Source organism: Gavia stellata, chromosome 5 (genome assembly GCF_030936135.1).
Source record: "Gavia stellata isolate bGavSte3 chromosome 5, bGavSte3.hap2, whole genome shotgun sequence".
Classification (NCBI taxonomy): Eukaryota; Metazoa; Chordata; class Aves; order Gaviiformes; family Gaviidae; genus Gavia; species Gavia stellata.
The window spans coordinates 61727515-61741728 of record NC_082598.1 but is presented as its reverse complement, the minus strand read 5'-3'; the positions used below and the strand labels follow the sequence as shown (position 1 = coordinate 61741728).

The window sequence follows — 14214 nt, the reverse complement described above, 5'->3', positions numbered from 1 at the left end:
TTTCTGCGGGGCAGCTTTCCAGCCACTCGTCCCCAAGCCTGTAGTATGGGGTTGTTGTGACCCAAGTGCAGGACCAGTTTGAAAACAACTTGTGTCCAAAATTCAGTAAAAGCTGGATTAAGACTTTAGCAGCCTCCCTTTGAGAGGTCTCACTCAAGTAGCAGGCCATCCAAAATCGACAGCAAGCTCTTCCATATTCCCATACTGTCCTGGATTTCATATCAGTGCCTCTTACAAATCTCAGCGGAAAGGAGCTGTGCTTTGAAGGGTTCAATATATTTTAGAAAATGTACTTGTAGGTATATCCATCCACTGGTGATCAAATTCATCGTGACAGGACTCTCTCTATTGTTTCTCCTCCCCCCTCCCCCCTTTTGGTGTGCTATAAAGCAGGATATACACAGTAAACAATCCAGCTGTCAGAAAGCAAAATGAAAGCCCTGTGTATGTACACAGCCTCCAAGTCCATCAGCCAGCCGCCGACATTTTATGCATCTTAATGTTGCTCAGAAAATAGCTTCCAACAATACGGTCTGTCTTAGGTGGCTCCACTGAACGTGTTTTATTTTTGGTGTTCATGCCGGGTGTTTGGAGGAGGACGCGTGAGCAATGTGGACGCTGGCCTGCGTTAAACAGAACCGATATTGCACCCTTGAAAGGCATGTCTTGTGCATACATATCCCATTACCGCACCCAGACACGGAGGCTGTATAGCCACGTGAAACAAACCGCTGAGCTCCCATGAACAACATGATATGTTTAGGGCTCTTCAAATTTTATGGTCCAATGGCAGCTAATGATTGTTTATTGGTTATATTTAATGCACACCAGGGATAGTTTAGAATTTGATTTCTCTTCATGCAGAAAATAGAGTAAACTCTTTGTAGTCTTTATTACTTGGGCAAAGCTTTAGGTGAACATAGCGACCTGTCACTGTGGAAAAGGAGGAAATTAAAAAGTAAAGGAAAGCAGCGCCACGGAGCTCATTACAAGCGCTGAATACGCTGCTGTGATTCTTGGAAGAAGCAATGGGGTTTTGAGCAGCGTTCCCTGCATCCGCGGACTTTCAGATAACCCACTCTGCCTTGTACTGAGCCCTGAAGCAGCTCGTTCGCTTAACGGCAACAGAGTCTAAACTTGTAATGCGGCAAGTCCGTGTTCACGGTGCAGCTGCACATGGGGGGTCAGAAGTAACTCGGCAGCCCAAGATTAGCAACTTTGGGAAGTGCGTTGCCTGATTGCTTCCTTGTTTTGAGGAGCTCATTTATGCAGCTCATTGTGCCTGTGGGTTTTTGTCTTTTAAGGGAAGAAAAGCTCAGTGTGGTACTTGTCTGATTAGCAATTTACAGCTCCTCAACGCAATTGGCGATGCCTGCGTTTTGAAGTTTTGGTCTTCATTTGCATTTTTAATGAGGTATGACTTAAAAGGGTTCAAAGTTGCGTCTCTTCCTGATGACCACAAAAAATCCGGCTTTTTAAAGCCCCTCTGCGGATTAGAGGCAGTCCTGCAGCTTTCCGTTTAGTCACCTGAGACTGACTGTCATACACGGTTTCATAGAAAGGTGATTTTTTTATTCAGACAAATAAAAAATGACATCACGTTCATTAAAGTGTGCAAAAAGGCGAAAAAAAGACTTCTCTGGTTTTCGCAAGCTGTACTCTTGCTTAGATGAAGCTGTCTCTGGTTGGAAGGGGACCCTTTTCCTCCATGCTTGTCCTCCGCTTATCCCGAGGGTAGGACCTGGCTCCTCGGCTCTTTCCCATCTACAGCATCCATCTCTTGTCGCTGAATTGTGCTCCACAACCAAAGAGACAGATTTTTTTAGGGGAACGGGGTGGAAAATTTCATCCATTTGGCTGGCTGGAAAGGAAACCAGTTGCTTCGCGCTTCTTTGCTCAGCCCAGCACGGCTTTTCCCTCATGCTGTATTTCAGCTTTCACCCATTTTCCCCGTGTCCCAGTCTATATGCACTCAAAACCAGCTGCATCAGCTATGGCCATATGGCTGGCTATCATGCTTTGTAAGGAGTAAAGAGAGGGTTTATGTCTTTCCTCTTCCCTGGGCTTTCCAAGAACCGGCTCGCACTTTGTGCTGAAGGAAAACCAAGTTGCTTGGCAATTAAAATACACTGTGCTCCCGATTCCTGTGCAGGAGGGGCTGGGGGATGCTTCGAATAGTAAACTGGCAAAGAAGTTAAAAATGTTTTAATTTAAAAAACTAACCCAACCCTCTGAGTCCTCTCCCACACACCAGCACTCTTATTATCAGTAGAAAAAAGTTGTGGGACTGTGTATTCCCTGATTTATACGTGGCAGCTGAGGCATAAGCACTGGTTAGACTTTTTTCCTATGGGATGGGGTAGGTATAAAGTCGGAAATGCCATGTAATGTGTGAGCTGCTGCTGTGTGGACGTCTTTTTTCAGGGATGGGGTGAGGATTTTGTACAGGGACTTCATTATCCTTGAAACCTCTATTCCTCTGTCAAATCTAGTTGCAATTGGGCGACATTTCAGGTGCCGTTATGGGTGATACACAGATGTCATGATCGCATAAACCCTTTCCTATAGGAAATCAGACTCAAATAGTTTCTAGTCACTCGTGTTGTTCCATTACCAGCTGCATCTAAATCACCTTGAACTTCAGCAGCCGCAGAGGAAACAAGATTTCCCTGCAATCGCTCTGAAAGCCTCTGTTTGCCTCCTGCATTAAGATTTTGATGCTGTCAGATGAAGATTTTGGATGAGCAGCTGCAGAGGCAGCTCAGGAGTGACGGTCACGGAAGCGACGGTATTTTAATTTGTGACAAATAGCGGTACGACCGTATATGTATCGATACATCTTCAGCACTGCTGAGACCTGAAATTTATATGGTCAGGGAGGGAAGTGAGAAGCTTTAACTACATCTTTGAATTTATTCATCCCTTGGCTTCTCCCAGTTGTAGAGGTTCAGGGCACATTTTTTGCTCTCGGCAGGCAGCTCCTGCCGATGTCTTCCATGGGGCTGCTGGCACAGACCTTTCGGCCTGTTGCAAAGTCAACTGGAAGGGAAAAAACATTCAGCACGTGCACTGGAGCTGTCTTTTGTGAGAACTGCTATCTCTTCCACCATGATAAATTCATCCATACAGTTCCCATCGCTTGCCTAATTATGAAATTCCATCAGATGTTTAGTATGAGAGTGGTTTTATGCTTTCTTAGTCCTGTGTGTATAAACGGAGCTGTGATTTGCAGCGTTGCAAACACGACAAGATATTATTATTTTAAACATCGTGCGAAACTTTCTTGGAATTTATATTCGTCTGTCTTGTAACCAGTCACTTCCATTTTATCTTCCTGTCGCCTGGAATGAACTAGGAATGGAAATGTAATTTCCCAGGGGCCTTAAAAAATGTGGGGAGTATTAAATGCGGTTGAAATTAAGCGATTAATAATTTAGTTTTAGGCCATGAATCAACTTCATGCGATAGCGCAGACCATATGCAACCCTCGAAATGTTAGTGGAAACAAAACACTCCGGAGGTTCAGGGAAATAAAACGCTCTAAAGGGGAAGTTGCTGAACCTAATTAAACCCCAGCCTTCTGTTATCCAAATCATGCTTCCTATTTGCACCAAATTTGCTCTGATCTGCTTGCCGGAGAAATGTCATCTCACTTGACAGTTGACAGACAGCTTGCGTTGCATCAGGGCCGGAGGGGGAAGAGGAGCTTAAAGCGAAGAAGCAGCTCCACGGATGCTCATCAGACCCCTTCCTTAAAAAAAAACCAGTTTTCAGGGGTTTTTCCAACAGATGCGGAAAGCCTTAGCAACTAGGCCTTGTGCCATTTTCTCCCCGCTTCCTCCAGAGGTAATTATCTTACTCCATCAATAGCGCTGTCAGAAATTGGGCACATAATTCAACATTTAAATGAACAAGCAATGTAATATTTCCTGTCTCCCACCGGCGTGTTTTGCAGCTCACATTCTTCTCTGTCACTCGCTCACTCTTGATGTATGTCCTGGGTGCAGTCCTTGAATGCCTTCTCTCCCCTGTGTTTCATTACAGATGTTGGCTCCGACTTGACACCTACTTCATTTGGAGCTTTATAGGACCGGCGACCTTGATAATTATGGTAAGAACTCCTAATTAACTACTCCATCTCTTAGGTCAAGAAATAAAACTTTTGCTGTCCCTTTACTCCCTATCTTTAATTTACACAGATTAATTTGAGGAAGGCATGTTCTACTTTGACCCTACCTGGCACAAGCAATTAGACCCTCATTACAAGAGGCTCTTGGCGTTGCAAAATACATGATCAAAATGGGCCGGGGAGCTTCGGAGCGGGCACTTGCAGAGTTTGGTTTCTACCATTGGACATTTAGAAGTGCCAAAGTCTATTTTCATGCCCCTCGCTGCCTCCCCGCTTTTCAATTTCAGAGTGAAGCTTTGCATCGATCATGCAAAAAAGGGAAATCTGGGCTGGGGGGAATGAAATAAAGTCCAAACGGGAAGAGAGGTTTGATGGGGGTTTTTCCTCCCCAGCAGAAGCTGAAGCTCGTGCGACTTCATGGTTAGCACATTGCCAGCGTATCAGCTAACACAGCCACAAGGTAGAAAACCCAACTTCAGAGGTAGCTGGAGTTTTCTTATACTTTAATCGCTACAATATGGCTTAAATAAACCGCCTTTTGTTTCAAATAGACTACCGTTTGGCTAACCCAGCAACCCAGGCGCTCTCACTTCAATGGAGACATTGTCCCTGCTTCTCCGGCAATGGGGGCCGTTTCAGCAGCCTTCCACATCAGGGAGGGTGCCGTGCCACCAGCTACAACTGTTGGGTGTTTTTCCTCTTAAGCAATTCATTCATAAAAACATATCTTCCCTTTTTGATTATGTCTCAAAACCTGGCCTGGGCTTTTGGGGGAACTCCTTTCCAGGAATTGGCAGCCTTGTTAACGCTGAGGCATTGAAACACCATCACATCTTTTACAGAACAAATCAAACTCTTTTTCCTTTTTATTTTTCAACTTTGCATTGTGCAAAGCATCTTCAGCAGTCATGATTTCTCTCCCCATCTCCCCCATTTACACCATGTTTAAAAGATATATTCACAGAAAAAGACGCTTTTTTGCTTCATTACAATGGGGCCGGCTAAGCAAGGTGCTTGGAACGTCTTTTCACGACCGTACACCTCTCAGACACAGAAAAGCCATTGCAACAAATATTTTTAATTTTCCCTAACGTCAGCTGAAGCACTACAGTTGACGTTGGAACCAGCCCCGTATCAGTAACATATGCAGTGCCACAGCTTGGGAAATGCTGTGGCATCACCAGTCCTGTAGTTCACAGGCCAGCTCACCTTATAAAATGCTTGGCAATTTTCCGTGATTCAGTCGCTATAAAACTGTAGTGAGAGCTAATTTCCTACAGCAACTCATCTGTTACAGAGAAGCAGCTGACTTTCTCCCCATTGTGTTGTGCCATGTCACGTAACCGTTCTGTTTTTTTCCTTGCCTCCCATTACAGCTTAACGTCATCTTCCTTGGGATCGCTCTCTATAAAATGTTTCATCATACTGCCATACTGAAACCTGAATCTGGATGTCTTGACAACATCAAGTAAGTGGTTGGGTTTTTTTTCTTTCTCTCAGCCTGTTTCTGTCTCTTGCTGTTTATGCCCCCGTTCCTCTCTGAGGACCATGCCAGGGAACCAGCTCCGCCTGCAGCAGTGATACCCAGGGGCGATACGTTGGGTCATAACCCAACGGAGTGGGGCACGGCAGAGTGGTTTCTGATAGGTACCAACAAGTGGCTGATGATGAAGCGCTGTCTTTATTGGGATTTAGCTGCCGGTGGTGGCATTTTCCATTCAATTTTGCATGAAGGAAGCGAAGTTGCGTTGCTGTCCTTGAAGCGGGTAACCTCCTAGTCCCTCTACGTAAAAGGAAATTGTGCCCGCTAATTACTGGCTAATTATGGCAGTCTCTACAGGGAAGGTGTTGAAATTGTTGATCGTCGCTATTTCTCTGTGCTCTGAGGGCAGCAGCCTTACTTCTTTTCTGTTTGTTTTGGCCCCTGACAGATTTAATGACCCAAATTCTCCCCAGAATCTGATTAGTTTCAGCAAAGTTACCGGGGGTTTACCTGGGGGTGCCCACATCAGAGGATATGGTTGCCAGCCAAGGCAAGTTTTGCCCTTGGACTCAGTTAGCGTCTGAGCCTGGGCATCTTACTGTCTAGCAAACTGCTTCATCATACTGACAGAATATTAGTCTCCATCAGTGCCTGTTTATTCAAGTATTCAAGAAATAGTGTGGCCAGCAGGAGTAGGGAGGTGATCGTGCCCCTGTCCTCGGCACTGGTGAGGCCACACCTCGAATGCTGTGTTCAGTTTTGGGCCCCTCACTACAAGAAGGACATTGAGGTGCTGGAGCGTGTCCAGAGAAGGGCGACGAAGCTGGTGAGGGGTCTGGAGCACAAGTCTGATGAGGAGCAGCTGAGGGAGCTGGGGTTGTTCAGCCTGGAGAAGAGGAGGCTGAGGGGAGACCTTCTCGCTCTCTACAGCTACCTGAAAGGGGGTTGTGGTGAGGTGGGTGTTGGTCTCTTCTCCCAAGTGACAAGTGATAGGACAAAAGGAAATGGCCTCAAGTTGCGCCAGGGGAGGTTCAGGCTGGATATTAGGTAAAATTTCTTTCCTGAGAGAGTGGTGAAGCACTGGAACAGGCTGCCCAGGGAGGTGGTGGAGTCACCATCACTGGAGGTGTCCAAGGAACGTGTGGACGTGGCACTGCGAGACATGATTTAATGGGCATGGTGGTGGTGGGTTGATGGTTGGACTTGATGATCTTACAGGTCTTTTCCAACCTTAATGATTCTGTGATTCTGTGACCTCTGGCTTTAATTACTCGCTTAAAAAATACAAGTGGGATTTCAGGTGTGTGATAAGATGGGGAGCCTACTAATTAATAAAAACATCTAATGAACTTCAGGAGGAGGAAAATTGTTGAGAGTCAGCGATTTACTGCCCTCCAGGAAAGGAGAGCATTGTGCGACACGGCTGGAACTTGGTTCTCCCCTCTCTTCCATGGTGGGAGTGGGAGAAGAGGCACGAGGGGAGCTCATTAGGAGACGACTGAATTGCATAGTTGCAAGGCAGTTCTCAGCAAAGTTATTGTTCTTACTGCTGAGCCGCTCTCACAGATGCGGCTTTAATTTAAACTACATCAGCCCCACCTTAAAACTTCCCCAGCAGGCAAGGCTTGCGGTGCCACTGGCGCGCCACGACCTGGCATGGTCCTTTGGGTGAAGTTTTAGTTTCTTAGGTGCAGCTTCTTCTTTGAGAGTTGGGAGGAAAGGGGACCGGAGCCTGTACAAATGCAGGAGACCCCAGTGAGCTCGGGGACCCGCAGGGCGCTTGTTCGCCGTGTCTGTCCCTGCCCAGGTTGCAGGCAGGCTGCTCTGCAGTGTGCCTCAGTTTCTCCCGCCATTGCTCATCTATAAGATGAAACTGGAAGAGCAGTCCCTCCTGGATATCCATGACTGATACCAGCATGATAGTCTTCCATTTGGTCTTGGATGAGGCGTTAAAGGAATGGTAGATTTAATAACTCTTATTAATATGACTGCTTGTCATGCATTAAGTGATATGGAATTGCTCATGGAGAACAGTCTTTCTAAGGTTACCCACACAAAATCTGTCTAGAAAGCCTTGCAGTATGACATTTAAATTAAAAATTGGGGGGAGAAAAACAAAACAAAACAAAAACCCAAAGCCCTTCTAATTAAAGCAGAAATAATAATTGCCTACTGAATAATCTTGCTTGTGCTAATCTCTAGTATCTTTGTTTAAAATGCCAGGAATTTATACAACCAGTTATGTCAATTATCATGTCATTGTAAAATATTTTATAGGTTCTTTGGCAGATGAGTGTCTATTCCTGACTTGACTTCGTTAAAACGTTTTGAAAACAGAAGCAATTAAAATATTTTTAAGTATGTTGCTGATACCCTTCCAAACATGTTGCTTCATTACAAATGAATTTTTTATGCTTGAAAAAATAAGAGAAACATCGTACAAACTTGGGAAGACCCCCAGCTCACCCTAGGAAGTTTATCAAAACGGGAATTTCAGAAGGGACTTGATTGTAATTTCTGAATACCTAAGCAGGACAAAGTTAAGTCTCCAAATCCAAGGCGTGGGTTGTCTCAATAGCGGATATGCTTGAGTTAGGAGAAGGTGCAGATTTTTCAGAGAAGGGAATTCACGTTTGAGGAAGCTTTCCTAGGGATGTCAGGGGCTTGCAATCTCTGGAAAACTTTTAGGTAAGGTCATAGTCCTCTTCTAGGTAAAATTGTTGTTTTCTTCTAGGTAAGATTGTGGTCTTCGTCCAAAGTCATTGGTTCTAACTCGGTTGCAAAATGTGGATGTGGTACAGCAGCTCTGGAAGAAAAAGCCACAGACCACATTATTTCACAGGGGCCCAGGAAGATTCTTTCTGAGCTTACCTCCATGGGTCTATATGCTTAGTGAAAAGACACCCAGATCTGTTTCTCCAGACGCGCACTGCCTTTGCTGGCTCTCAGCGTGGTCCCAGAGCCTTGCATCTTCTCCTATCAGTTTATATTTAAAACACCAAACCAAACCGAGGGCCTGCACTGGGGGGCCCCTTGCTGCCATCTGCGCGTGACAGCTTTACGGCACACAGGGAGCTGAATGGGAGTTTGTTCTCCCAGTTAATTTCCTAGCGCTGCTCTGTGTTAGGCTGTGGTGAAGCTCTCGCAACATAAATCCTGAGCCTGTTCAACAACAGCAAAATACTTGATTCCCTATGGCAACGTAAAAATAAAGGCCGTAAAATATTTTAATAGGCTGTTAATAAGCGCCCCGGCAATCTGGTGCTTGCCTATGTCACTTTAAAGGTTAGAAATACGTTACGAAGTATAGAAAATAGAGAGCCAAATAACTCCACTTAAATTAATGAACTTGATAAGGGATCAGGTGTCACCTGGGATACCTTTAATTACTGCACCAACAGAAAAGCCATTCAAAGGGCAGTGCCTGAACCAGATGCTGTGTGGCTGAAAGATTTGTAGGCACTGTGCAAAGTTGTAAAAATAAACTTCCCTAACCTTCAGGAACAGTCCCTGTATTATTGTGCCAGCATGGGAGAATCTGACATTCCCGCAGTGGAGCACTGGTTACCCAGCAAGAGATTTGATGAGTACAGAGCTTGTTTATTTTTTACCCACGTTAACTTCTCCGGCTTAGCCCAGCGCTTTCAAGAGGGAAGTAGGGTAGCCACATACGTGGGTCCTTCCCCCTGTGCCAAGAGCATCCTCCCTCTATGGCAAGTTGGTACTGAGCTGATTCAGTGGGCTGCGCCCGCTGAGACAGCGAGGTTCGTGCTCTAGTCCTGCTTTTGAGGCACGTAGCCAGGAGAAGACATGAGCTCATCTACATGGGCTATGTTGTTCGGAGCTGCAAGAGTTTCTGCGCCTGCCGCTGATACCAGGAGGGCAGACTAGCTCCTGTTTCACAACAGGTACCATCACCAAGGGTAGCATGCGTTTGCCTAGGACCTTTTGAAAAAGTTCAGTTTGACTTCTTCCTTCAATCCATTTGAACAGAAATTTTAAGGCTTCACCCAGGGTGGGGAACTCTTCCGCCTTTTGAAGATCTCTTTAGTATGAAGCGATGCAGACAGGGACGCCGAAACGGCTGCCTCTATGGTGGTGCGTGTAGCTTCTGCCCATGCCTCCCCAAACATGGGGCAGGAGGGGATTTTCCTTCCCAGCCTTTTCCATGGCTGTTTCTGGGCGCTCGAGGTCCACTGTGGCCATTGCTCTTTCATCTCTTCAAGGCTTGTTGGCCAACGTAGGTGAGCAGAGGTGGGCAGTGAGCAGTCTTTGGTAGCTCTGCCCACATCGTTTGTATCTCGCTCGTGGCCCATCTGAGAGCCTAAGTGGGGTGCAAAGGGTGCACGAAATTGCTCATCAGCACAAATTGATTCACTGTCAACAAATGTACCCAGGAAGGCATTGTTTTGGAGGATTGATTCCCCCAGCCCTTACGAGCTTGCAGGGAAGACAGATCTCTCAAGCCAGGGACTACACCAGCTTTTTGGATGGCAAAAGCCTGCTGTGCTGCTTGCATCTCTAGCCTGAGAAGTGGAGACTATAGGCATATCAGTGCGGTATTGATGCACTCTTGCTAGCAGATGGCTCCTTGCGAGGATGTGTTACCAGCTGGAATACTTTAGAGCAGTTGTGAGGCTGTTTTACCGGAGGTTGCTGCCATGTGGAGTGATTTCTGGAGTCGAGCAGCTCGAAGTCTCTCCTTCGCGCTTTTCCATTATGCCAGGTAGATGTTGGATGTGCGAAATGTCTCAGACTGTCGTAGACAGGAGTAGACTGAATCTTTTTTTGTATTCAGATTCCTGTAGGAAGCCTTATGTGACAAAGGAAAATACATCTGTATGTGAATAGTCCAGCACAGTTCTTCAGTTTTCCATCCATCAACTCCTTTCCGGCTGGTCAGGCACGCTTGTGGTCCTCACACACCAGGTTTTCATCCGACCCGTGCCAGATGCTGCAGCATGACAAACCATCCACATGTTTCCTCATACTTAACCCCCATTCTCTGTGCAAAACTGAGGGTTTCAGAGGAACCCTCTCCCCAAATGCCTTTGTGTTGTGTGGCAGTACAGTGCTTGTTCTGCAGCCGTTTAAATACTGCTCATTCGAGTCATCGTGGCCTTAGTAAAGGGAAAAAAAGAGGGGCTGTGCTGATGGTAAGCCGGATGCGCTCTTCATGTCTACTGAAATCTGAGGCCCTGTCTTTGCTGTATGCTGTTATTGTGCACAATGTGGGGCATGTTAGTTACTGACATGGAAAACTGGTAGAAAATGGGGAGGGGAGAGCAGTTATTTAGTCAACAAAAGGCAAGTCCTCTAAGCGGATTGAAAGGATTCATCAACGGGGCCAAGCAGCTGCCTTGCCTGCAGTTACACAGGGCATCTCCAAACGGCCGGAGGGCAGAGGGTGAGAGCTCCTTTCTCCTAGCAGAGACCAGAAGCCGTCCTTTCTCTTCCTTACAGACGTAACCTTTCCTCTGAAGTTCCCTCGGGTGCCCATCCCCTCTCCCCCCAGCGCTGCCTGGCTGCGGTTGGGTTTGTTAGCATTTCCCCCAGCCAGACCAGACTTCCTGACATTCTTCTGCGCTGCAGTATGTGGCAACGAGATTTTATTTTATTTACTTTGGAAGGGCGACGCGTCGGCCGTAGCTGCCAAGCGCAGTTGCGGACCTGCTACAAAGAAGGCAGGAGGTGAAGGGCTTTGTCAGCTTGCTTCTCTTTTTGTCCCGTTTTATTGTGTTATTGTTTTAGCCAGGGTATAGCTTGGCTTGTGCCGTAGGCTACCTGGATGCTCTGTAGAAAGCACCACTCATGGGGATCTCTTCAAAAAGGAGCGCGTCGGGCTGTAGTCCTGGGTTTCGTTGGGAAAGCTCAGCCAGTGTAATAGAAACCCACCCAAAAGTCATCCTGGAAATGTAATTTTCTTTCTTTCAGACAGGGAGACCCAGAGTCTTAGCTGGGAGCTCCTTTTGTTGCTGAAGAGACACTATTAATTAGGGGCCTTGAGATAGTTTAATCCTGGCATTAATCACTGTAGTTTTGTTGCAGTTTTCTTCCCTCTTGTGGAAACCTGCTCCCATCCCATCTTCTGCAACAATAGAATAAGCACTATATCAAAAACCTGAAATTCCCTGGAAAAAAATGTATTTATTCCGACCACGCAAGAGATAATGTTTTTAGATATTGTGGCCGGATTCACAAGAACACACGCTGAAATCCCATTAATGGGGATGATGCAGAAAAGTCTGGCACTGCAGTCTTCCGAAATCAATCCCAAATGACCAAAACGAGCCCCCCTCAGCTCGCTGGCTGCCGTGGGAGCTTCAGATGGTCCAGGGCTAAAGGCACACAGCCCTGATTTGATGGATAAATAAAAAAGTAGACATTCTCCCAAGTTTCTGACTTGAAACAAAACTCACACCATACTCCTTTTTTTTTTTTTTTTTTTCCATGGGAGTCTCTTGCTCACAGGCTGAGAATGTGCAACCTAAAAGCCAAAAGTAGAAAGCCAAATGCAAAAAACCCAACGTAGATTATTACTATATAAAACCTCGCAAAGCCCAGTCCGGGCTCTTTCAGGGAATCTGGCCCAGGCTGGGGGAGGCGAAGGATGAGGAGCATCAGGCACGAAACCGAGAAGCCCCTTTTGAAAATATGCCTCCTTTACAAACTGTTGCCATATCCCTCTCTCCCCATATGTTGTATGGGTGTAAGTGGTTATCTGCTCATTTTCTTGCTTCAGCATATGTATTTTATTTAAAGAGACATGACTAATCCCAGCCCCCAGATTAGCTTGTTGTTTTAGTCCTGCAGGTTTTCTTCAGTCATAAAATTCCTCAGAGTTAGGTAGAAAATTGAAAACAAAGGTTAAATAGAACTTCCAAAAATCATCTGCAGAAATGTTTAAATTAAATCCTTGATTTAACACAGCAGTATTCTGCTGGCAGGAACAGAGGTTTACCAGTCTAGTTTTATTTACTCAGCTGATTGAAATGCGGAAAAAGTAAACATCCTGGGCTTGGTGCAGTGAGGAACGAGTTAGACTTTTGAAAATGCAAGATTTCTCCTTCAGTAGGAAGAGCTTATGTTACCGACGCAGAACAGTAATTTGTAGCAGGTATCCTTTTACTTAAAGGACGATTAATTTGTGCTTTATTCTAGCTATTTTAGAAACAAGTGAAAGTAGGGAGACAATAAGGATTATTTCATCTTTTTCTTTTGAGATTTAAACTCATCTATCGGTTTCCAAATCTTTTTTGTTTAATCATAAGACGCTACAACTTGGAAATCGTTTGTGATGCCAAAGGGTCTGGAATTGAATATTGCATTGGGTTCACCCGGGGGACTGGACTTGCAGAACAGTGGCACTTTAATCCTTCATTACTTCTGGGTTTGCTGTTGCTTGGGAGTGCGCAGCAAGGACACAGTACAACGAAGGGGTCTGGCTCTTGGGAGCGTGCCCAGAACAGCATCTGGGTGCAGAAGACCCAATCCTGTATCTTCAACGTTCTCACTTCCCGGCAAAGTAAGGGCTGAGGGTCTGTGGCAACGTGCAGACTCCTTCTTGGGAGCAGCAAGCGGGGAGAGGGGGATACGTGCACCCGTGCGGCTTTGAGGAGGTGCGTGTGTTGCCATGAGCGGTGGAACGGATGAGGTACAAAGGGTTTGAAACACGGGCTGGTGAATGCAAACGCTTGCAGGAGCCACAGCGAACCTTTGTTAAACACGACCCGAAATCCTGACTGGCCCTTACCTATAACTTCTAATGTTAAATAAAATAGCGGTGCCGGTAAAGAATGAGCTTTCTGTTAAGATTTTCATACAGCCCTACTAACAAAATAGAAAGACTAACTGAGCGGGCCGTTCAAGAATAGGGCGTTGAAAATCTCTCCTTCCCAGCCAGCTGTGCTATATGCAGCGTGTTTGGACTCCTCTGACTTCTGGGGACAGCAGGCTCAGAGCACAGCAGCTCCAGGGATGCCTTTTGGAGAGGAATCATCCCTGGATTCCTACTCCAGGAAAGGATAATCTGATCCTAGGGAACAAAAAGAGGCCCCGAGGCAGTGTTTTGGTCTGGGTAAACTCGGATGAGAAATGAAGTGTGCTTGGGACATGCAGGCAGTGCGTTCTCTGTCACCGGAAAACTTGACAGGAGTGTTTTGCAAGGATGGCCAAATCATCTGGGTACTTCTGAAAATGAGGAATAGCTTTTTCTCTCCCTTGGAAAAACCTCCCCCTGTGCAAAGTTTAGATGTTAGCCACGGAGTACTGAGCCGGGCGTTAGAAACTGCCTGCCTCATTTTCCTTGTAGAGGAGCTCAGGCTATGATCTTTGTGTCTTGTGTGGGCTTGAGAGAAAGTACCGTGTCTTCACAAGCCCAACGCTCGGCTTAGCATCTCCCTGGATCCTGCGTAGGAAAGCACCATGCCTCCTAGTCCCCTGGGTAGCTCAGTGCTGCACTTACGCAGCCTTCACCTGCATCTCTGCATGAGCAAACTTTGACCAGGCAGCCTAAAGCAAACCCAGAAAAATCACTTGGTGTTGGCACAAAATGAGGTATTTACAAGCTTCCTACCAAGAGGAGATACAGCACATTTCTATT

The 14214-nt window shown here is 46.1% G+C and overlaps 1 protein-coding gene across 13 annotated transcripts in view; it reads left to right on the top strand.

The window, feature by feature from the left end:
• ADGRL3 (adhesion G protein-coupled receptor L3) overlaps positions 1–14214 on the top strand; it is a 275585-nt gene that overhangs the window by 222575 nt on the left and 38796 nt on the right. For all 13 annotated transcript variants that reach the window (XM_059818013.1, XM_059818018.1, XM_059818014.1 and 10 more), the window contains 2 exons: positions 4045–4111; positions 5506–5597. In XM_059818013.1, coding sequence (XP_059673996.1) covers positions 4045–4111; positions 5506–5597 — 159 coding nt within the window. The remainder of the gene's footprint in view (positions 1–4044; positions 4112–5505; positions 5598–14214) is intronic.